This window comes from Nipponia nippon, unplaced genomic scaffold, assembly GCF_047370975.1.
Source record: "Nipponia nippon isolate SJK-2023a ecotype South Korea unplaced genomic scaffold, ASM4737097v1 scaffold_15, whole genome shotgun sequence".
Taxonomy (NCBI): Eukaryota; Metazoa; Chordata; class Aves; order Pelecaniformes; family Threskiornithidae; genus Nipponia; species Nipponia nippon.
The window spans coordinates 8,648,197-8,672,312 of record NW_028262331.1 but is presented as its reverse complement, the minus strand read 5'-3'; the positions used below and the strand labels follow the sequence as shown (position 1 = coordinate 8,672,312).

General features: G+C 44.5%; 1 protein-coding gene across 15 annotated transcripts in view; it reads left to right on the top strand.

Annotated features, from left to right (window-relative positions):
- Positions 1–24,116, top strand: part of BCAS3 (BCAS3 microtubule associated cell migration factor) — a 373,805-nt gene that overhangs the window by 329,823 nt on the left and 19,866 nt on the right. For 9 of the 15 annotated variants that reach the window (XM_087752408.1, XM_087752409.1, XM_087752425.1 and 6 more), the window contains one exon: positions 19,785–19,952. The exons of 1 other annotated variant lie outside the window; for it this stretch is intronic. In XM_087752408.1, coding sequence (XP_087608534.1) covers positions 19,785–19,952 — 168 coding nt within the window. Of the gene's footprint in view, positions 1–19,784; positions 20,000–21,937; positions 21,971–24,116 lie in introns of those variants that run through there. 5 more of the 15 variants (XR_015703602.1, XM_087752414.1, XM_087752411.1 and 2 more) reach the window with 3 other exon arrangements.

Genomic DNA, 24,116 nt, shown 5'->3' with positions numbered 1-24,116 from the left:
CGGAGGGGATCGGCATCGCAGCGGCCAGCGCAGAAAGGCAGCGTTTGCTTGCGCAGAAGGCAGCGTGCTCTTCGGAGCCTGCAGCAGAACGGTCTGCAGGATAAAAAGAGAAAAATGCTGTATCTGGAGTGGAGGACTGAGCCCTTCAAAGTAGGCTGTGCCGTAAATACCCACTGGGAACTTGGCCCCACTGTACGGACGTTCGTGAGACTCGACTCGTTACAAATACAGGGCCTCTTGATTAGCATGAAAGATTCGTCATCAGAATTTTTTTGTGCCTGTGGGGGATCCACTTACTTATTTCCAACTACAGCTCTAAATTGTTCCCATGCTTCATCGTGGTTTGATTAGCTAAAAACTTAGAGTAACTGTTTGAGGCACTTATCATAACTGAAAAACAGGTGACAATGATCAGACCATAGGGTATGGAGCAGGGACTGCTGGTGCTTCAGGGTATGGAGCCTGAATGTGGTTGGAGGCAACCCCGGTACAGGTTCCTGAGTGCTGAAAAGACGTATTACCTGCATGCTTTCAAAGTGCTGAGCGCTGCTGCGCATTGTTCTTCAGGATAAATGACAAATTAAAGCAAAATTAGAAAGGGGTAACTGTGCATTTAATTGCCCGCGCACACGTGCACGCGTAGCCCCAGCCTGTGTGTCCACGTCATGTTACAGCTGTGCTAATAGGCACCTTTCTTGCAGTAAATATTGGGCCAATTTCATCACATTTGGTTTATGTTTATCAACACAGCACTTAAGCAATGGGGTTTTGGTTGCAATAAGGGAAAGAGTCGGTTGCTGTTTAGCCCCGAGGTGAGGGAATGAGAAGCCATATGCGGTGTGGCCCGGCTGGAGGCTTTCCTCTCACCGTGTTGCAACACACCCGCCTGACTGCAGCAAAAATCAAATATTTGTACTTTAAGACAGAGCTGAGGCAATTTCCACCAGGAATATGCCGTCTCTCACTGGCTGAAAAATATTAGACATGCCTCGTGCTCTTATTCTGTTCGGTTCTTGACATGCACTGCCTAGTAATTTTGTCTTGAACTCCCCTTTTCTTCAGAGCCAAAAGTGTAACGTTAAACAAATCTGAGATTGCATTCGAGGACTTCCCAATCAACTGAAGAATGAACTCTGAAGCAGAAGTTGTATTTAACAAAACGGTCTTACAATTATTATTCATAAATGCACATGTTATGGCTGCAGTTGTTTCACTTCTTTCTTTTACAACCCTATAAATTGTATACAGAACATAAAGGCTTTACTTCTTAAATAAATGTTTTGCAGCCGCCATAAATTATCTTTCTTGCATTCATAATGAAAAAAAAAATCACTGTTTGATGTTTTATATCCTCTTCCCTAAAATGTAAAATATGGTAGTTGGAGCCAGATTTTATCTCATTTGAAAATAAAAGAAGGTTCATTTCCTACTAATTTTTTTCAGTCTTCAGTTTGGAGTTCCCATGAAATGTTGCCCAATCTGCAAAGCAGCGTTACAATAAACTCTGCTTTATCTGAGGGTTTGTGTTTGAGTTGTACCGGTGTTAATAGTCGTCATCGTGAAATGAGTTATGAACATAACCTGAATCTCTTTTATTTTTTTTTTAATCCCTAACGTTGGTTATATTTCATCTTTCTACGTACCCCAAATCACTGGCTGAATATCAGATTGTTGAACTTTTCTCTACACCAAAACTTCGAGGACCCTGCCCCGGCATTGCTGTCCTGGAAGCAGGCCTTGCTAAACTCCCAGCTCACTGGTTTGCAAAGCAAACTTCAGCCTTGTACTATTTACCTTGGCAAGTGCCCGACCAGATTGATGATCTGTAAAGTGGATTTGTTATTTGGCTGTTTGCTTTGGCAGCTCTTGAAAGCAGTTTGCTGATTACAGTCCCAGATGTCATTGCATACATTACTGTTCACTATAAGTTTCTTTTAAAGTTTTAATTTCAGCCACAAATACTATTAAGCTTTTTGCACCTTTCTGTCTTTAACTCATGGATATTAAATATCAAGAGCAGACAGCCTTCATTTCCTTAAATTTTCTTATTATTTTCTTTGTCAGCCTCCTCCAGGCATCTCTGTCGTGCCGGCAGCCAGGAGAGATGCTGCTGGCTTTTCCCCCCGGTTTGGTGCTGTGCCTATCCGTGCCACGGGAGGTTGCAAGTTGATCACATGCACAGTTTTCTAATTGTAAATAACCTGAAAAATTGATATAGCATTTTTATAAATTATCAGGTTTAACATGACCAAATGCTTGAGCCAGCAGAGTTGAGAAGATCAGGAGTAACGTTAACTAAAATCGTCCTGTGCCCCATTTGTGTTAGGGTAGACACAAAAGGTATGTGCGTCTTCAGAGGTGGTTTTTCCTTGTTATATCCCTCTCCTCCAACTGTTATCTTGGTTTTTAAAGGTTTGCAACTTGGCAAATCAATAGGCTCAAAATAAATTTGTTTCTGATATTGGGTAATCCTGAGTTTGGCTCTGGTGCCAGCAAGTGCCTCTGTGCTCTGCTCCCGAGTGCTCCGCTTCCAGCCCTGTGCGCGCAGCCATTAGGATTAGGGTCAAGGAATACCAGGACGTTTTATTTCCCTGGTGCCTCAAAGTGCTTTTGCCCTTCTAAAGTCCAGTAACAGGCACATAAAAGCTCAGCTGGGTGTTTGCTGCTCACCTCCTGCGAGCGCTGCAGAGCGGCTTCGGGAGCAGAGCGGGTGCCTGGCACAGTCCGGCGTGGACAAACGATTGCTGGGTTAACCCAGTTAAATCGTCCTTTGTGGACAGGAGCTTTTTTTTTTTTTGGTGGGGGTATTTTCAGCTTTGAAATATTTAAGTTGAAGAAGTTAATTCACTTTAAGTAAGTTTTCTTTTCGAGGGGAGGATATCATTGTAGTATTTTTGGCCACCGCTTGAAAATTCCTCTAACCCTTTACTATAATAAGCAAATTGAGCAGATTAAAGACACATTACACTGCCAAATGGTTTTTCTACCCAGGGTGACATATATTTTTTCTGTGGAAAAGGTTGTGGGCGTTTTTGTGAGCTGCTGTGCTTTTTTTAGCACTTCCTGTTTTATTGTGTTTGAAGTGTCTTTGTGGTGACCTGTTGGGGTAAGATTCTTCCATATGGAAGTGTTTCTTCAACTTTTAATCATTTTTTTTAAAAAAAAAAAAAAAAGATTTTAAATCCGATTTGCAGATGTCTCTGGTTTTGTTCGCAGAGAGCTAGTCCAACTCACTACAGTGTTGTAGAAATGTGAGTCATGATGAGTTGTTTATACACAACGTGAAGATGACATCCACATATTTGCACTCTTAATGAAGTTAGATACCTTCTTTGAAATCTGTAGAAAAGCATTTGTTTGTGTTTTAATCTATTTTTCTCTTCAGAAAATTATATTCCTTTAAAGACATGGGGTGAAACCCTGCCTTGGCTGAATGTCTTGGCAAAACTCCTGTTGGTTTTGGTGGAACTGGGATTTCACCAATAGACCCCGACTCTGTTGTAGGCATCTCTGAATTCAAGTCGTATCAGGATAACAAGCAGTTTTGTCCTTTGCCTATTCCTGGAGAAAATCTTGCTGGGATTTTACGTAGGGTCAAAAAAAGTTACAAGTTTATTTTTAAGTCTACGAGACAAAATTCTTCATTAATGTACAACAGAATGCATTTTCCCTGCGCTCATATTGGACTTGCTGGGCTGTAACTGAGACCAGAATTTGGACCACTGTGTTTGCATTATAGCTGCATCCTGTTTCCTATTAGTTTTGACACTAACATCTGAATTTCAGATTTCTTCTTGTTTAGGTTTAACTGCTCAATCAGTACATACAACAGACATCTCAGGACCTCTCTGTAGTCGTCTGGCTTGCACAGGGTGGAAGGGCAGAACTTGGCATCTGCGCAAACAACGCCGGAGCAGCCCCTGCGTTTGAGTTGGTAGAGCACAGTGTGTCGTTACACAGACAGCTGGGGTTCTTGACCAGGCATCTCCAGACTTTCCCTCTGCATCATATCCTCAACGTTTTAACCATAAGAAAACTGGCTTTGACAGTATTTTTGAGCCCACATGTGAATACCACATGTTGAGGTCTCATGTCTGCAGTTTCACTCCTAATTAAGTGTAGATGTAAGTATTGGGTATCTTATAAGGTCTTTGGCTCTCTGCAATTCACCACAAGCATCTAATTTCCACTTCCTTTGTCTTGGACCTATTATTTATATGAGAAGGGTAGGTGGACTCAGTGGTTACAAGTCTGTTGGCTTATTGTGTTTCTGTAGCTGTCATCCTGTCAAAGGTCCTGCCGAAATTTGCACTACAGGCTCTTGCTAGTTTATTATGGGTAAAATCCTGTCCCGTGCTGAAGGCTACCCCAAGGTCTGTGTGCCACTTAAGTCTCACTAAGCCCTGGAAACGGGTCTTAAATGGTATACTGGCCTTGTGCCTGCTCTCAGCACGGAGGTGAAGTTCATTCTTTAGGAACAGTGAGATTTTCAGTTCAGCTTAGGCTGTTTTTCTTCACTGCTGTGAGTATTAGGATGGGTTCTCTAAACCTGCCTACAAACTTTTGATGCTAAGGCCTCACAGGCTTTCCAACCTAACAACAGGGTGGTTTGAAAAACGGCAGCTTTTTGATGTAGATGGGCACAGCACTCACCTGGTTTGGATTTTCAAGGTGTTTCAAAGTCATATTGTTAGCTACAGGGGGTCTTTTGTGAGCAGCGATATGCACTGACTGGCTACTGAGACCTCAGAGCATTCCCAGGTATTTATTTTTGGAAAACTGAAGTCAAGTAGCTGTATTGTCTCATGCCTGTTACACAGGTGGAGAAACTAAGGCGTAAGATGGACAAATGGCTTTACTGGGCTGGTCAGAGTGGTATCAACAAGGCTCGGACATAAAGCTGGGAAGTTATTTTACTATTTCCATTCGCTCTGGTTTCAATGGCATAGAGAGCGTATTGGAAACAACCTCAGTAAGAAAATCCTTGCAGCCTTGTTTGCATCAACCTGAAGCTTATAATGATGCAGCCTCTTTAGGTGATGCTTTCCCTTGTCCCACCTGACAAAGTAACATGTTTAGATACGGGCATGGATTTGGGACTGACTTTCAAAGTTGACATGAAAAAGACTGAATTATGCACTTGAAGGTCTTTATCATCTCCGGGCCTTCTTTCCCTTACGCCCTGGCAGAGCTTCAGGGGCTCTGGGGAAAAGGTGCCTTCAGCTCAGTGGCAGCTCTCCAGTTTAAATATTTCACCAAAACGCTTCCAACATATCCTGCTTCCTCAGTAGTTTCCAAACGGTGTCCAACTAGATGAAAATTAGCCAGTGTCTTCGTTTGTAGAGCTACAAAGGTCAAATGTCTTGGAGAAACAAGGTGCTAAGATGCTAATTCTCCCCCTTGGAGTGAGAAGGCAGTTCTCTGCTCGATTAAGCAGAAAATGCAGGTGGTCTTAAACATCTCTGTTTCCCCCTCCTGTTTTGCATGCAGTTAAACAAAATCTGCTGTAATTGCAGGGAGGATAACCAGCTTCCAGTGCAGTCCCAAATCCTGCCCTAAGATCAGTTATGAAGCAAACAGCTCGGGAAGGGAGCCGCTGCGCAGACCGCAAGCGTGCTAACGGAGGTCCTGGGCTGGTCCCTGCCCCGTCTGTCCCCAGCGCAGGACATGCTGGCAGCTCGTCCCCAACTTCTGTTCTCACACTGCACCTCCTACACTTCTCTTGGAATCTTGTTTTCCACTTTTTGGAGATTTGTGAAACATATGCTTTGGAGGGTTCCCAATTTTTTTCACAGCAAGAAAAGAATTACTCTTTGCATTGTAAAAAGCCTCACGAAAAAGTGCGCTCCTTCTTTATAATGGACTTGCCTGGCACAACTCAACAATCCGCATTTCTCATCACTTTGCAGTGTACTTTTATAGGGTATAAAAATGGTGTTATGATCCATGTTCCCAAACCTTGCCTCAGCTAGCAAGAACATCAATAAACATGGCTTGATAGACACCAGAGCAGCACCACCGTTTCCCTCGGTGCTTTGAACATGCCCTAACATACCTTTTGAATTTATTCTCCATATATGAAACTACTCGTGCCTCTGTTGACCTTTTAATGTATCAAAGGTAATACTTGTGTGCTTAGGAAAAGTTACTTCTCCCAGGATACGTTTCCAATCTGGTCACTTACTGGACTTGAAATGTTTTCTTTACTTCATCTCATATCTCACTTTTTTGTTTCTTTCCTTAATTTAAATTAATCTGCAGACAGGGAGGTCAGCGTACCTGGAACCTGGCAAAAGATTTTACTTCCTTTCTCCCCCTTTCCTTTTTCTTCTTTCTCTGTAAAATCATTGTTATTTCTTCAGTTCACAACTGAGATGATGGGTTGATGTTTGAACAGTTACGCGCTCTGTTCCGGGAAAGTCTGTCTTTGTTCCAAAGCTTCCAGCGCAGAGGCTCCTTCCACCTTGACCTTTCAGCAGAGCGCTAAAACATTTGGCAAGGTTTTTGTCACGTTTTTTGCTGCTGTCCAGGGTTTTTGAGAGATTCCCCTTGGATAGCTTCCACCCTTGAGCTTGCCTGCTCTAGGGAATACTTCTCCATGTATTTACACAGCCACATCATCAGCCCTGATGCATCCCTCTCGTATCTTCATTAGCCAGTACCTGACACCTGCTTGCTCACCTCCTTGACTTTGCTTCTCTGTGGTTTTAAAGCAAGTTTTTCCTCCCGACGCTTTGTGCCAAACGTACTCATAGATGGCTTTGTGCTGATGGGAAGACCGTCAGGACACGAGGTTGGAAGAGTGGTGGCTCCGATGGGCTCGCAGGTCATCGCTCTGCTGACGAAAGGGAGCTCAGCAGGCTGTCAGAAAGCAACGCCCTCTGCAAAACATCAGTGGTTCGACTCATAATTGTAGACTGGGAAAGGTGTAGGATCAGCTTCTACCTGAGTTACAGGATTCTCCCTAATAATCAGATTGCTTTTCTGTATTCAGTTCCCCAGCAACTTGTGATTAGCCCCACTTCTTAGAGTTCACAGCGGCTTAATTCTACTGTAAAACTGTCAGCAGTGATTTTCTTTTTTAAAGACAGATTTTGGTTCTTGTACAGAACTACTTCTTGCTAAATTCCTTTTCAACCAAACACACTTGTCATTTCTCAGCCATTAAAGACAATAAACTCCATCTTTGGATTTTTACATGCTGAACTTAGTTTATAATGATAGATACTGTTTATAACACACTGAAGATTTTTGTTACCTTCCTGGCATAAAAATTGGAACCTTCTCATTTGATTCGTAGTTATTAGGAGCAGGTTTATCCTTTTAAATATGTACAAGCTATGATTTCCGTGGAATGTTTATTGTCCACAAGAATGGTAGTCTGCAGCTCTCGGAATCTGTCTTGCCTTATCAAGCAGCATGGTTATAATCAGCAAACTATTCGCATGGACTAAAGCTAGTTTCACAGGAGGGTTTAGGTATTGCAACCCAGAAGGTCACGGTACCAGGTCTTAGATGCCAGGGTCCCCGGGAAGAGATGAGCCTTCCTCCCCTGGCCGGCACGGCTGTGCCTAACGGGGCAGCTCCATCTCTGGGTGCGAATGGCCCCACGTTTGCTGTGGTGCTTAAGCCAGTTGGTGCTATAAAGCGTATTTAGAGGGGGCTATAAAGCGTGTGCAGAGCTGAGTGGCTGCATCAGGCCCTCCTGGGGAAGCAGGCAGGGAGAAACACCCGCTTTGATCATCCCAGATGTGCTGGGAAGGGGCCAGGGTGCTGGGAAAACTGGGGCGGTTCTTCCTGGATCCAGGGAAATCTGCCAGATGGGGACAGGGCCGGTGGGGTCAAGCAAGGATTTGGGGCATCATGATTTGGACTTCCAGACACTGAAGTTTCTCCTTCATCCCTCTCTGTGTACCTGGTCCCTTTGGGCTTTTGGTGGCTTCTGGTGGCTTCTGGTGGCATGGTTAATCCCAAATTACATTACGGGTTGCATTGCTTCATAAATCACAGCAAAGCATGTCGTTGCTATCAGTGCTCCAAGATGGGTTTTATTGAAGGAAGAAAAAGGAAGATTGACAATAAAAATCCAGTTCTTGTGCTTCCAAGTTAGAGCATGCTGCGTTTCATAAATTAACAGCACAACATGAATTCTCAGACTTTCCTCTTACCCTTGATTTTTTTTGCATTTGTTTGGGTTGATGCACCCACTTTCTGTCCTTTTCTGCTTTTGTGGGAGATCCCTTTATCTCAGCGGTGCAGATGGAAGTGTACGGCTGGAGCAGCGAGGCAGTTCCCCGCGGGCAGCAGCTGGCAGGGCAGGAGCCTGCAGGGGATGGGGGATCTGGCATGGTCCCTTTGGTCAGCATCCCCGCTGGTGCACATCAGCCTTGCTCGTCTGAAGGCAAGGAGTTTCACTGAGCATCTGGCAGCGGACCTTCACCCCTGCACAAGTGTTCATCCACCGTTTATTGAAAAACCTATGTGTAGCAGGCTTTCTCATAGGCAGTTATCTGATGGGAGGAGGCAAGGAAATTCCAAGATAAGGACATTAGTAAGAAAAATTTTCATTTTAATTTGTCCCCATAAGAATAATGCCCTGCAGGCGCACCTTTCTAGTCACCTTTTGTGAGTTCTGTAACAGGAGGTCAGAGTGCCGCTGTCAAGTAAAAAAAACGGTGGTGTTATTCAAGTCAGCAGAAGTCCTTGTATGACTTTTTTTTTTTTAAGTAGTACTTGCTTATTCCTGGAAGCTTTGCTTTTAGCTGTAAACGGTGAGCCAGCTTTGCCTAACTCCTGTTTGCATTTGGAGTTGTTACTGCAAATTGTCAAGTGCAAACATGAGGCACGTAGAAGGGTAAATCTTCTGCCCTTTGAGTACAGTCTTTTCCAAGGATGAGAGTGAGATGAGTTAAATGACCGAAAGCCTTAGGCTAGGACATGCCGGTTGCAATAATTTTTTCACTCCATCATCTCACCTTGCAACGTCGCTCTGCCTTATCCAGCCACCAGATGTCTGATGGATAATATAAGTGACAAGGGCAAAACCTCCTCAATGTATGCAGAGGAAAACTTCAGACAGCGAGGACGGGTCTGCTGGCTCCTGACCAGCTGGGTCCTGCCTGGCCTTTCCAAAGCCTGCCTGGCTGGAGTGAAATCCCTCGCTTGGACAGGGTTTGGTAGGAGATCAGACCTTGGTACTGCGAGTCACCAAGTGTTCTGGCCCCGCTCCAGCAGCACACTTAAGCACACACTTAACTTTCAGCATCTATATGTTCCCATTGAAGTCACTGTGGCTGTTTGCATGCTTAAAATTAAGTATATGCTTAAGCTGGCTTGGGACCAGAGATTTCAGTGCTTTGTAGGTCCAGTCCTTGCTGGAGCTTAGATAACTAGCTCGTGCAGCTTGGCTTGTGCTTTTACTGAATTCAGAATCGGGCCAAAAGAATTTATCTTCCCGGACTTGGAAGGCTTACAAGGAAACAAGTTTAAGGTTTTTTAATTTTTTATTGTTTTCTAAACATAAAATTTCACATTTCTTTGTAGTCCTTAAAGAAACACATTTTCCTAGTGTTCTTGGAGGGATCTAAAGACTTGGAGTGAGCAATTTCCAAAACGCCCAGAGCTGATGGAAAGGCATCTGGGACCTGCTGTGGGGCCAGGGCAGGACTCGGTGGCTCCAGAGGTCCCATCCAGTCCTGGGTTTTCCTGCCTCCTAGGAAGATGTGGCATTGCACTGGGGCATCCTCAGACAGACAATTTCTTTCTGGGCAGCCCTGGCACAGACTTGCCTGGTGACCTTGGGTGAGTTACTTAAACCCTGATGTTCCAGCTCTTCCCTGGTGTAAGCAATAAAACTCTTCGTATCAGCGCTGATAATTCATTTTGCCTCGGCTAAGGATTTGGCCCTCTAGGTGTGTTTTGCAATCTCTCCTCCATTCCCTGATCTCGGTCGCTCAATAAATAAGTAGCAAGAGTAAGTTTCCAAACAGTTCCTGATGTTAATGGTGCTCTGTCCTTACAGCAGCTGCTCGGCTGCCCCGAACACAAACATTTCCATCACTCTGGTTTCATACCTGAATCCATCTCATGCTGTTCATGCAATATGTTAAAATACTTGTAAGGAAGTCGTGATTAGAGCAGGCTGTGCACGTAATATTAGATACAACTCTAATAAATTGAATGTTAACACAGTGAGGTTTGCTACAGAAAGTGTCAGAAGGTGGTCATCGCTCCTCTGTTATTCCCTAAGGAAAGGCCAGTTAAAGCATAGGTGCCTGGCAAGGAGTTGCTTTACTGACATGGAAACCCCTACTATAAGTGACTCAAATATGCTAATTTCTACAAAGCGGCTGCAAACTGCAGATGCCTTCTGCTTCCGAATGCCGCAGGCGGCTTTGCAGCTTTGGGCTGGCAGCAGCGGGCAGGGGCACGAGGCGGGCAGGCGAGGGCAGGAGCCGGGGCACTGCCACGTGCGCGCTGGGCAGCGACCGGCAGGAAAACAGAAATCACCCTCCGAGCTCCTCCCAAACACCCAGCGAGTGCCTCGTATTTGCAAGTGAGATTTATTTATCCTGTGTACAAGTACTTATTAGACAGTAGCTTGGAACCGACGCGTACATTATCTCACAGTGAGGTAAGACAAATAAATTACAACTTAGAGGCCCTGAGTGGGATTAGTGATGCACCTTAGGAAAATATTTTGGTTTCTGTTTATATGTTGGCTGGGTTGTGAAAAGTTTCATCTGGAAAAGGTGGTATGAGACCAGAGAAATATTTGCTCTTATAATGCAAAAAATATTTCAGTTTCATTCTTAACTGGTTGCTAGTGATATAAACCAAATTTCACATTTCCGGAGCTTCGATGACTGCTCGGCCGCTTTCCTACAGATTCTCCTGTGCAAACTTTCTCCTAGCCGGTAAGAAACTGCTGCTTTATCTCCCCTTGTTTGTGAGCATTTCTCCGTGTGCATATTACATATAGAGAAAAAATCACCCAAAGTCCAGCCTGTGTCTCTGGTAGCCTCGCTCTGCTGAGCGGGAGGATGCTAAGGCTGCTCGGGCAGGGTTGAGGGCAGCGTGCTGGGCCACATCCATCCCAGCTGTGCAACTCCATCCCGGCGGGTCTGCCATGGAGAAGCCTTCGCCCCTCCGTTGCAGCGGGTTTAAGATACAGTATCCCCTGCAGTTCAGCTGTGGAGGAGCTGTACCCACGATGAACTTGGCCTTTCCAAGCATTACGCTCTCTGTTTCTATTACACAAGAAAGAGTCTCCTATTACAATTTGAGTGATATATTAGTATATAGCACAGTTCCAATGTTTTTTCAACACTAAGATTTTTTTAATTCAAATGAAACAATCAGAATTAAATTCCTTGGCTCAGACAGTTACCACTAATTCTCAAGCAATATGACAAATCCACACTTGTGTCTCGAAGTGTAACGTAAGATCTCAGTTATCCAGAAAACCCTGATGAGTTGTCAGATCTTTCCTTACTTGTGGGTAAATACGAGCCTTTTATAATCTGTGTCCTTTGTACATATATATATATATATATATGTGCATTTGCACATGCCACGAGATTGATAACAAGCAAGATAAATCTTGCTGTTTTCTTAAGGGAAGTAGTATATTATTCAAGTCCCTCCAGTGGAATTGGCATATTTTTACCTCGCAAAACGAGCTCACTAAGACAGGGTATGCCTGCAAACCTCTTCCAAATTGTTCAGAAACAACTTGGCATATAAACAAATAAGTAAATAAGCATCGTTATTTAGTGTCACAGCAATACCAGATGTATCCTTCCTGCATCTTACACAGCTTTTCCCAGTGAAGCCAATCCAAAGACTTCAGCATCATAAAGTCGCAGCTTTGATTCAGATGAGAAGTGAAACAAAATAAAGACTCGTCTAACAAAGCCTCCACTGAGATTTAATGGAATGCATTGTGTGTTTGAATTTCCTAGGCATTGCTGAGAATCTCAATAATCATCTTATGGTAAGCTTAACTAAGTCGTAGATCTTCAGAGAGTGAGAAACTTTACTAGGAGAAAAAAAAGTTACTGGATTTTCTAATTTTAACCAGGACTGAGAATTATAAGTATGTGAATACCACAAGAAAACATTGCCAACCTTGCAAAAACTAAAAAGTGCTGAAGATCTTTTGCGAATCCTTTTTTAATGAAATTTCCAGACCTAGAGGTTAAAAGAACATCAGGTGAAGTTTCTGCTGTGCAGAATCGTACCTGGTAACACGCGCCCGCCCCGACTGCCCCGTGTTGTGCAGAACGCTCTGTTCTTCAGGGTACTCTACTTTATGTCAGGATTAAATGTAAAGAAATGTTAATCTCTAAGGGGGCTTGGGGCTGATCATAGCATTCCTGATTTTTTCCAGGCATTCTGATTCTGCAAAGCTGTAAAGAGTTAAAATATGCAAGAACCTTGCTATTCAAGGGAAAAAAACATTTTTTCTTGGAAATTAGTTTTATTTTGAGGGGGTATTTTGTTTTTAAAATCATAATGGCATCCAGTTATACTGTAGTTTCTGTCTCTTTTTGCTTTTAGACCGCTAAATAAATTGCATCCAGTATTGCAAAAAGAGTACGAACACATTCGTATTATTTTTCAATGCGCTGTATTCCTTAGGTTGTCGTTGAGCTGCGCCTTCCCCGTCGGTGCCTGCAGCCCATGGTGGCAGCCGCCCCTGCCCGCAGCAGAGCCCGTGCTCGCCCCCAGCATCTTGTTCTTGTAAGCAAGATGACAAAGTCCTGTGCTTCTGGTCCTGCAAAACCGCGGCATAAATTTCCCCGATGACACCAAACGCAGATTTTTTGCGTTTTATCTTTTAAGTCCTGCTTTGGATGGATGTCATATCCTGCCTCCAATTTTTAAACCATCGCGTCTCTCTCCCGTGTCCTTTTGCTAACCTCCGTGCCTCTGGGGAAGCCAGGAGCTCGGCCAGGGCTGCAGGAGCCCTCGGCGATGCTCGGGGGCTCTGGGGGGCTTCCTGCGGCTTTTGCAAGCCCGGGGCTCGATGTCGGTGCTGCGGTGACACTCGGGTCCCTCATTTGGTGGCCAGGTGTATTACCAGCAGGCTGGTGTGAAACTGCAGTTTGGATGGCATATGAGAGTCACAGAGAGCATTCAAGGCAAAGGCAGAGTTTAACAAATATACTTAATCATTTCTGTTTTGACCTTAACCCAGCCTCATACTCAGACACAGAAAGCGGAGAGTTGAAAACGTACTTTGTCAAGGCTCCTTTGGCTGCTGCAGTGGTAAAACAGGGCAGCCTTGCTCTGAGGAAAGGCAGATCCTTCAGAAAGGAGAGTAAAAGGTCAGAACTAATCCAAAAGGACAAGCAGTGTATGTCTGTGTGTATATTGGGTTTCACATATGAAATCCAGTCATGATAAATCTGATGGCTTTAGAAACATCTACTTTGATTAATGAAAACATAGTTCCCATAGACCATGGGTTTCATACTTCAAAGTTCTCCTGGATTTAGGACCTTAGGTTTTGCTTATTCATATAACGTGCAGGAAACTATTTTTAAATGAATAAGGGAGTTTTAAAAAAAAAAAAAAGGCAAATGTTTCAACATCGGTGGTACAGATAGACTGGATAATAAGGAGCAAAATTAACAAACAACAGACATTTTATAATGCATTTTACAATAATGTTTACATTCTTTCCTCTATATTTGTTTTCCCTTGAAAAGATTTATGTATTTATAAAAATATCTCACTGCTTCAGCTCTGAAAATTGCAGCCTCGCTCACATTTGAAAGCCTTCACGATGGCTGTGATCGCTGGCTATGTTCCTAATAATCTGAAATGCTTCTCCTGAGCCCGTGGTTAACCCCTTGTGCAGGACCAGAGGAGACAGCATTTGTCGGGGCGGTGGGGAGGAGGAGGAGGGTAAGATGGTTCCTAAGGACCTGCCCAGCTTGCACCACAGTACTGCTATGATCCTGAATGTTGCCATCCATTGCCTTGGCCAGTGTCCCGAGCTGGGCAGCGGGAGCGCGTGGCCGCTGCCGCAGCGAACGTGCACGATGGCTGGGCAACCTCCTGCCCGCCCATCCGCCTTCGGCCCTGCAAAGCCGCTGGGCATGGGGGCTCCCAGGGCCACCCTGCCACCGGGCTTGCTCCTCCCGGCAGCTGCATGTTTGCTTAAAACTCATTTAGAAATAATGACAGAGGAATAAACAATATTTTTGTTTACAAGTCTGTAGTGCGCTGAGGAGGGACACAGGAACCTCTCAGCCTCGCTTAGCCAAAAGTTCAAAGGGATTTGAAAGTGTTCGTTGCCTGTGGGACTGGGCACCCCGACTGAAGTCTCCATTAATTAAATGCATTCACAGGATACAGAGCTGGTGAGTAATGTCCTGTTTATAGCAGAACTGTGAGCGATTCTGGAAAAAAAGAAACTCCGTGGGAGGGAAGATGACGGGGAAATAGAGTTACTCGCAAAGGCTGTAGCTCCTGCCGACGTTTCCAAAGGCAATAATTAATGCTCACACCTTGATTTAACAGCCACGCACGGTGGTGAGTTGTTGCAAAGTCTGTAAGTTGACGTGCACGTGCCATGGGAGAGCGGGAAGGCAGGCTGTGGGCTGTGCGTGGGAGAGAGGATCAGCAGCGCGTGCTTGCCGAGCACGGGCACGTGTTCAGAAGTCAGATACGGGGCAGGTCGGGGAGATGCTGCTTCCTCCACGCGTAAATGAGGAATTCGCACAGGTCCCCGTTCGAGTACTGAGAGCTGCTGCTTTGTGGCATTCCCCCTGGAGTAACAAAGTTATGGCATGGAAGCAAATTGGCAAACCCTGTAGGAAAGTTCAACCATTAATATTTAAACGGGGTATGTTACAATTTGACTCACTACTTTGGGCAAGGAATTTCCATGTGCTGGTTCCTCACACGCCCATGGGGTTCTCGCTCCCGGCCAAGGCTTTTCTGGGCAGCTTTGTCATGCTCATGCTGCGGTTACTGGTATGTCCGCTGCCGAGCGGATCGGGACTCCCTTCAAAGTCCACTCCTGCTTCTGAAGGGGCCAGAAAAGGCAGGGGCTTGGTGATGGGCAGCCCCTCCTCTCCCTCCGAGACCATCTTGGTCGCGCCCCAGGGTCTGCCGTCCCCGGGGGTCGAGCCCCCATCCCTTTCATGAGAGGGATGCATCTTTTATCGGTTAAAATTGGCAGGTCATTTCCTCTCCTATTTACTCTGTTATTTTTGCTCACACGTATGTTGCAATATGCAAGGTGAGGCTCAAAACTGTCAAGCTCTTTAATAGAACCATTACTGTATTTTTGGAGAACGTACTCTTTTTGATTTACTGTTCCTTAGAAGACAGGAAATGGAGCTACTTGATTTCATATTTTAAACAAAGCCGTCCAGAGGTTTAATGAAAAAAATTTCCCCTGGCTTTCGAATTAAAGGGCTATGGTGAAAGATTTAGCTTAGCTATTTTGACTTAGAAAAATAACACACTAGAAGCATTAAAATATTTTGTAAAAATACTTTTTACTACTAGATCTTTCAGAGAAGAAAATAAGCTTCTCTGGTTTTCTCGGTCTTGGTTGGTAGGGCTAACTGTGAAATAAAAGGACGTTTCCAAGGTTTGGAGCTTTTTTTTTTCTTTCTGTAGAATTTATTTTCCTTTTATATTAAAAGCCTTGAAACAATTGCAATGCGAAAGACAAATCCTGTGCTTCTAAGCAAGGTAATTTGGTATGAGTAATAACAGAAGCCTTTGCCATTAATAAAATGCGAGAAACGTTAAGCAGAAAGGCGGGGGCCTGATTCTGCTCCATCCGGCAGCGGCGTGAGTAAAGGGCAGCGCTCGTTGGGAGGCAAATGTCAGTGGAAGGACAGAAGTGGGAGATCAGTATCAGGAGAAAATTAAAGTTTTAGTAGGAAAATCCTGCGTGTGGAGCAGAATTAGCTTGGAGTGTTTGGGGCAGTGTAAAGCTAAACACGCTGGAATTGCAAAACAAAGCACTTTCGACCTAGATGTTCAAGCCAAGGTTTCTGCTTGTTCCATTTGGTTTGATTTGGGGTTGTTTTTTATTTGTAGAGCCGTGGGTCTGGAGCGGTGCTTGGGCATTATACAAAGGAGGCTGATGGTCTTAATTTCCACCCGGTTTCATCTTCGGTAAATAAGGGAAGAAGTAAATGTTCTGCTAGCTTGAGAGCACCACGCGATAGGATGAAATATTGACGCAATTTTAAGTCAATGGGATTTTTTTTCAGTGATTTAATGAGGTTTCACCAGGATTTCACTAGTAATTGCTTGACTAAAATAATACCTAATTTGCTTCTTTCTTGAGTTTTTTCTAAATTAATTGCTCCTTTTAGGTGGAACCTGTTCCACCATCGAAGCTGTATCAGGTCCGGGGGACAGAAGAAAGGCTAGGCTTCACACATCAAGGTCTGATATTGGTGGCTGTCAGTAGGATTTCAGCGGTTTGTCAGTAAAGGCACGGGGCAAAGTCTGCCTTCTCTCAGCCCTGCAGTAATCCCTTGAATCAGCAGGAGCTTTCTCAGCTGCATTGGTTCTGCAGTTACATTCTGGCTGTGGGTTTGGGGGTTTTTGAGAGCAGGACACTCCACTGAGGTTTGTTTGTAAACTTCTCTCTGGCCGACGATGGGGAATTTGATAGGTTATCAACTGAGACACTGGGATGGAAAAGGGGAGAGCAAGGCAGCCAGAAAAAGAGATTATAATTTAATAAATAGCAAAGATATGGTTAGCTGCTATCAGTGTAAGTTTAATGCCGTACGCTCGTGTGCCATTGGTAGCGATGTACGTAGGGCAAAGCACCCAAAGGCTCCTGAGGAGCAACCAGCCCATCTGCCATTTCAGGCACATCACAGAATTTTCCAAGGTGTGAAAATACCCAGGACTTAATTCTGCCTTGAAAAAAATTATTTTACTTTGATACATGTGCTGTCTGCTGATGCAATGGCAAGAAGGACAGGAAGGTCCATGACAGTTGGTCTTGTTTTTCCTGAAACAGCTTTGTTTTACATCACAGAGGGACAGAGCCAGGGATTTTGTGGTAGGAAGGGACCTGCCTGTTCAATCATGGCCCTATTTTCTGCCCCCACGCCCCAAGTAACCTCGGTCGCACATCTGCGTGTTCAGCTTTACGTGGGACCCATTTTATCAATGCGTATATTGAAATAAGGAGGGGTTTGTGGACCCCACTGCCGCACAGAGCAGCTGACGGCGCACAGACCTCCTCTGCCCCCGCCGCCCCTTGCTCACGGGCAGGGTGATCGCCCGCGGGGTACGGTGGTGGCTGGTGAATCATAGCCGGATGCCTGGACGTGAATCATATTGCCAGATGTGTACTCCTGAGATGGAGAAGGAGTGAAAAGGGAGGAAAGATAAAACTAGAGCTTCACCAGCCTTACAGTTTTTTACAAGAAAACTTTCTGTGCAGTTAATCCCTCTAACCTGCATTTGCATTAACACTTCCAACCTCACACGTTGCTGCTAAGAAGTTTTGGCAGCTCTTGGCCCTGATTGCAGGGGTAATGCTGCACTTGTCTCCTTTGCTCTCACTCAAGTATCTCAGGAGCCAGAGACCGGCGCTCTATGAAGTTTCTCCCTGTACGCGTATGCAGGCATCTTGGCAGAGCTTCAAAAGCCATTTGCCTTATTATTCATGTGTCTGCTTATAGGAGCAGAAATGCTCCCATTTCTCACTTTCGGAATAAGGGCAGACACTAGTAAAGAAGAGATTCCTCATCAGCATCTCTGGCAGAACACTGCAAACCCTCAGGAGCTCGCCATCTCCCCGCTGCCACCCTGGGGTTTTGGGATGCAGATTTAAAAGCCCCCCTGGTAGCTCTCCAGGTACATGAACAGCCCTATCAAAAACAACTGAAATCGGTGGGGTCTTGGAGTATATGCGGAGTGGGGGTCTCAGGGTCACATGAAAGCGCAGAAGGATGACTTGAAAAAAGAAGCTTCAAAAAAAGGCTAAACTTTGCTTTTCCTCCTGCAGTTAGGATAGCTGACAATATGGAAATGTTGCAGAGACTTAAACATCATCGAAATTACTTCGCCTCCTCACTGCATTTTCTCAAACAAGCTTCAAGAACCCTTGCTTTAAAACAAATTAGTAGACTGGAGTAACCTTATAAATCCAAAGACCCATTAAAAGTTGAAATATTTGGTCACTCCTCCTCTCGGTTTAAACTGGGATTCATCCAGAGTTCAAGTGCATGTATCACATAAGAGCCACGGTCCCATTTTGTAGAGGTCCATTTTAGTGTTGATGGTTTTCTAGTGCCAGGAATCTACTCTGCAGCCAGGCAAAGAGATAAATCAAAGTTGTGCGCGCCGATGAAATTCAGGAGCCAGAAGTCACCATTGCAGCCCATATAAATCCCTGAATGCCAGCCCTGGTGCTTTTGTCCATGCCATTAGAGTTCAAAATTATCTGCCCCTCTTTGCTGATGTATGGATTAACCGGCTGCCCGAGTGTTTACTAACGGTTATCACCCGGTACTTTGGACGTTATCAGAGGAAGGGACGCCTGCCGCGGGGCTTGGTCTCTCACCCTTTCTATTACCACCTGTCAGTGGCAGGGAGTGTGCTGTGAAGCTGTACAGTCACAGACTACAAGTGTAGATAGTTTCTGACGGCTGATCAAAGGGGAAAACCAAAGGCCTGATAACAAGGACGTGTTTCATGTACTTTTAACTTTGAGAAACATTGGCATTTGCATTTTTTCCCCTCGGTAGGCTTGCAGAAACCAGGCAAAATAAATGCTGCATATTCAGTTACTTAATAGTTGAGTAAATAGTATGTGCTTGAAGCAACAAAGCATAACTGTAATCTTGTTCCAAGTGGGAATGATTTAAGTAAGCCTTCGCAGAAGACTTGCTGTATAATAAAGTAGAATAATTTTAATTTGTACTTTGAAGTGATCTTGAATTCAAAATCTACTCTTTGCATTCAGCAGAACGTCATACCCTGTTGTGAATGAGGTAATAACTGCAAGTTAAGGAATTATTTTAAGTATCTTTTGTAGGTACGTGCACTCCGTCACAATAGCCAGCATCTTCGGTAAGGCACTGCTGATGAAAGACTCTCCGTTAGCTCACGTTTGACCTGAAGTTTCACAGTGCAGGAACAGAGGACACCACAGATACCCCAGACTGAAAGAAAGGCTCGCTTTTTTCCTTCAGTAGACATGCTTCAGGCACAAGGCAGAAAGCAACCTGTCCTTTCCTCATCGGTCTACCACACTGCTGCACTTTTCTGCTCCAGAGCAAGAAAGGGATATTGGCTAAAATTTGTGCCCATTAGCAAAGACAAAATGACTGTTTCCGTTGTCCAAGATGAGAAGGGGGAAGAGTGCTCAACAACAGCCCAGTGAAAGGCAAATCAACTTTAAAAATAATTTCTAGTTGTCTAACATGTACTTAATAACATATATACAGGTTTTCAACATTACAGTTCCTGATTCTGTTGTCATTTCCATCAGTGCCATTATGCTGGTTTCCTGACTCTCACAAATGTGAGACCAGAATGGGGTCTGTATTTTTAATTTAACCTTTTTCCTTACAGCTGCTTGGTCAAAGCTGTTCAGTGCTTAGGGCTCTGTTTGCTCCTGCTGTGCTATTAACACCAACATTTTAACTAATGTGCTAAAATTACCTTTTCAGGAACTCAAAATGCAAGAGCTTCTTTTTTTCCAGTGCAATAAATAATATGTATGGAAGTAGTTTGGTCCCGGGGTCTCCCAAACATCTCCCGTTTGTTTGTTGAAGGTGCCTTTGACCGGAGCGTGACCTTGCTGGAGGTGTGTGGGAGCTGGCCCGAGAACTTCGGTCTCCGTCACATGTCCTCCATGGAGCACACGGAAGAGGGCCTTCGGGAGCGCCTGGCCGATGCGATGTGCGAGTCTCCCAGCAGGGACATAGTGGGATCAGGAACAGGTACAAAGAAGAGGTGTGATCAGAGATCACGTACATCTCACCCAATGGTGATTTTTTTTTTTTTTTAAGTTCTGCTTTTCCTTTTCTCTGTACACTACCTCTCTGATTGATTAACTTTTATGAGGATCTCACTTAGCGTGAGATAAGTCATTTATAAAAAGAAAATATTGGTAGATCGCATAAACGTAGTCTGAGAAGCCTAAAGTAACTTGAAGAAAAATACTGGTGCTTGACGCTTCCTTACTGTATAGCTGTGACAAGGGCTCTCCTCCCTCCCCTGCCGACTCAGGAGCATCCGAGTCTCCGTGCAGATTGCTGCCCTTGCCCACCCTACTCCAAACAATGTCATAATCACACACATCCTCATTTTGTGTCCTGAATAGAGCCACTGCAAAGCGCTGGTTCTGTAATCCAAATTAATCCATCTTCATCAGTGTCCATTATATTGATAAATTATATCATCTGTTTAAGTAAATGGAATGGCACGTCAGAGATTATGCTGCTCAGAAGGGACCCGGTGGTAGGAGATGCTCAGAAATGTTAAAGCGCAGTTGTTGCGGTTTTATTGTCTCCATTAATTTTTACTTGTTTTAAAAAACGCCCTCTAGTAAAAGGACTAGGCCCATCTTTGATCCATGCACCATTTGTGTTGTGACCAGCAGCTAATAGTAATGGTGGCTTCTAACATCAGCTGCCAGCTCACTTGCCACTCTTCTGGCTGCTTGGCCAGGAAGGAAAAAAGAGGACAAGCTCTAGCAGAAACGTATGGCTGTGCCAACTTATGGACCTTATAAGAAGGCTGCGTAGAGCAGAAGCTGTCTCTTCCCTTTGCTGAGGGCCTTGTGCTGCTCCGAGCTCTCCCTGCTCAGCACTGCTCCAGCTGGAGAAGGCTCAGGGGCCTCGTCCCCAGGCCTCGTCCCCCTGCTTTGCAGGTGGGTCGCTATTGAGCATGCAGCCCACGGCAGGTCACCAAACTGCTGCCACCTCCCCCGGTCTGGAGGACGAGGCTATAAAGAAGCAGAATTTAAGCCCTTGTATGTAGGTACAAATAGCAATAACCAAGCTGCTGAGTGGTGCAGAAGGACCCTTCACATAGTCCAGCTTGTCACCTTTCAAACTGTCCTTCCTCTGACTTCCATCTTGGAAAAGATGGAGTCAGTGGATGGTTTAAGATTTGGTATTAACAGAAAGAGTCCGTTGAACACTAAGTATGGGTCTCAGTTACAGATCTGGTGCAAATTCTCGCCAGCTTGTTGCCTTGGATGAGGTGCTTAACGTGCCCATGACTCCAGTGCTCTGTCACTGCAATAAGGGTAGAGATGCCTCACATTGCTGATGTGGAGTTTAATCGGCTCGTGTCTCCAAAGGGCTGTGAAGGTGGAAAAACAGGCTGTGAAAATGGGCAAAGGCACATATTTCATCACTTATTGACCCATATTGTGATCAGAGTGAATTTTGGGATGGTATCCACTTCCTATAACAGGTCAGCTCCCCTCCGGCTGTGTACGTTAGGGGAAAGGTGAGGGGAATACCTTCTCTGAAAGCTGAAGCCAAGTTAAGGTGACTTACTGCCCCAGAGACTTGACATTAAAAGCAAGAACTTTGTCAGAGACAGCAGTCTGTATTTTCCTTCCATTTTCACCAAACCCAGCTGATAGCAGTGAGTGCCATCTTCTTTGGCATAAGATGAGGCTCACAGTATTGCAAGGTGTAAAGACAGAAAGGCACTGTTTATAGAGATGCCATCACTGAGCTAAAATTCATCCAAAGAGATTTCTCCCTGCTTTGAATCCAGACACAGAAATTTTCATAATGAGTGTAAGATAGATGCCATCTCAAAGCAGCAAATCTAAGCGGCAGTAGTGAGTAACATGAGCATTGACCCACCTCACCCCATCCCACTACCCTCCTCTCGCTGTCGTTACGCTCTATGTTTTCCTGCCTGTCGTGGGATTCTCTCTATCTCTAACATACTTTATTCTCAGGATTTGGGCATGCAGTGACTCAGTGCAGCAGAGAAAACCTGGTGATAAGGCTGTGAACTCCCGTGCCCTTTCCACTTCCATCCCCTAACAGCTCTTGAGCTGTTCTTCTTACCAGATGGCCATAAAAAGTCCTCTCCTGCTCAGATGATACCTGGAAAACTGCACTTGCCTAGGGAGTCGACTCGCGCTCGCTACAACATGCGTGGCTGCACTCGGGGCAGGCTGCCAGCCAGCCATTTGTCAAGCTGTGGAGCACGGTAAAGTGCTAGCATCTGTCTGCTGGTTAATAAATGGGGGAAGATAAGTTTGGAGGTACATTACCCTTGCTTCAAAGAAGAGGTGTCTTTGTTGGCTCGTAACGAGTAGGATAGTTTTCGCTTCCCCCAAAACCACTTACATCGTTACAAACCTAGGCTGAACTGAATTATCTTTGAAAAACATTCAGTTTTCTTCCTTGGATCCTCTGCTGCCCACTCACCTCAGTGAAACGATAGCAAAGAGTTCAGCAGAGAAGCACACCATAAATTTGCTTGTTGGTAGTTGATTTATATATTGGTACTGGTTCCAAAGACAGTGTTTATATTTCTGTATTGGACTCAAAATTAAGAAAGTTATAAACCTTCCTCTAATAATCCTAAAATAACTTATTTTAACTTATGCATGCCTTTATGTTCTACATGCCTTTAACCCCTGTGTGTGCTCCCTGGATTCTCTTCAGTCCTTACGTACGTTTTGCAGAGATTTAATGAAACTTGCAAAGTCTTACTCAAACTGCAACATGAATTAATGACAATTTCTAACTCTGAATGTGAAGATATGTGTATGTGCCGTGCTCGGGTCCACTGTGTGGACAAAGACAAAATGGGCAGTAGGGTGGACACTGAGACTTTATCAAGTGCTCAACTGGTCCTGACATGCACTTAATGGCAAGAGATAAATAGATTCTTTTAATGCCTTAACTGTTAGGACATAGCTGACACGTAGATTTATATAGTAATCAGGGCTGATATGCTGTAGTAGCGCGGAGGAAATGCATGCTCATGGTACGCAGACCACTTTGGGGAGTAGATATTTGCAGTGTCTTTGTTTCTTACCTACTCTGTTGCATTGCAAAGCAGGGTGGGCAACGCCTCACTGGTTTGGTGGTCCTGGCTATTGGCAGAGGCAGAAATGACCCAAAGATTGGTTATACAGAAAACATCAAACTGGAGGATGCTAAAAACATGAGGAATAATCTGGCATTTGCAAGGAAGGGGAATTAGATGGCCCGATGTGTCTTTTCCACCTCTGACTCCAACTAGTTGCCAAGGGCTGTCGAACAGCGGATGGGAGAAGAACCAGGTCTGGAAAATGACCCCCCAAAAATCTACTTTCCTTGTGACCTAAATGATAACTCCAGTCATTCAGCTAGTTGACTTGATTGGGAAACCAGCTTTTCTCCTTGTTATCCAATTATCCAGACAACCCATGTCTATCTTAAGTGGAGTCTGCTGTACATAAGCTGTCAGCCTAGATACACATTTAATTCCAAAGAAGGCGTAAATTGGCAAAGATGCAAAAAGATGTTTTTGCTGTTTCAGTTTCTGTCAAACTCTCACTGAAAAAAAAATATGAAGGTCTACTCAAAATGTTAGTGGTCAGTGACCTCTTTTGCTTGCAAAGCTTTGTTTTCAAGTAGCTACAATATTTACATTTGCAGTATAGTTTCTGAGTATGTGCTGGAGCTTCACATTGCATTCTCAAACAAAAAAAGAAACGCTAGTATTGTGATTTATGAAACTGTGCTTCCAGGAGACAAATATCTCTGACAGCATCCCACTCAAACTGGACATGCAGAAATTGCCAGCCCAAGCTAGAAGTCTTTCCCTCCAAAAATACTGTAATCAGTAAATCCTCTGGTTTATGTATTCCTTCAACAAGTACATTTCTTAAGCTTTCAAATGCATTTTGATCATTTCTAGGCATAATATTAAAAATTAGGCTGTAATAGGGGACCAAGTCTTTACAGTCTGAGCGACAGGATGCTTTCTGAAATTTATCTGTGGAAGGCAATTTCTGTGGCTATGCCCTGTTTCTGTGCCCTTGGAGTTAAGTGTGCTGAAGCCCAGGAGACAGATTCCCCTTGCGCTCTCTGCCCGTCCCCTCCCAGCTGAGGACAGCATCCGCAGCCGTGATGCTG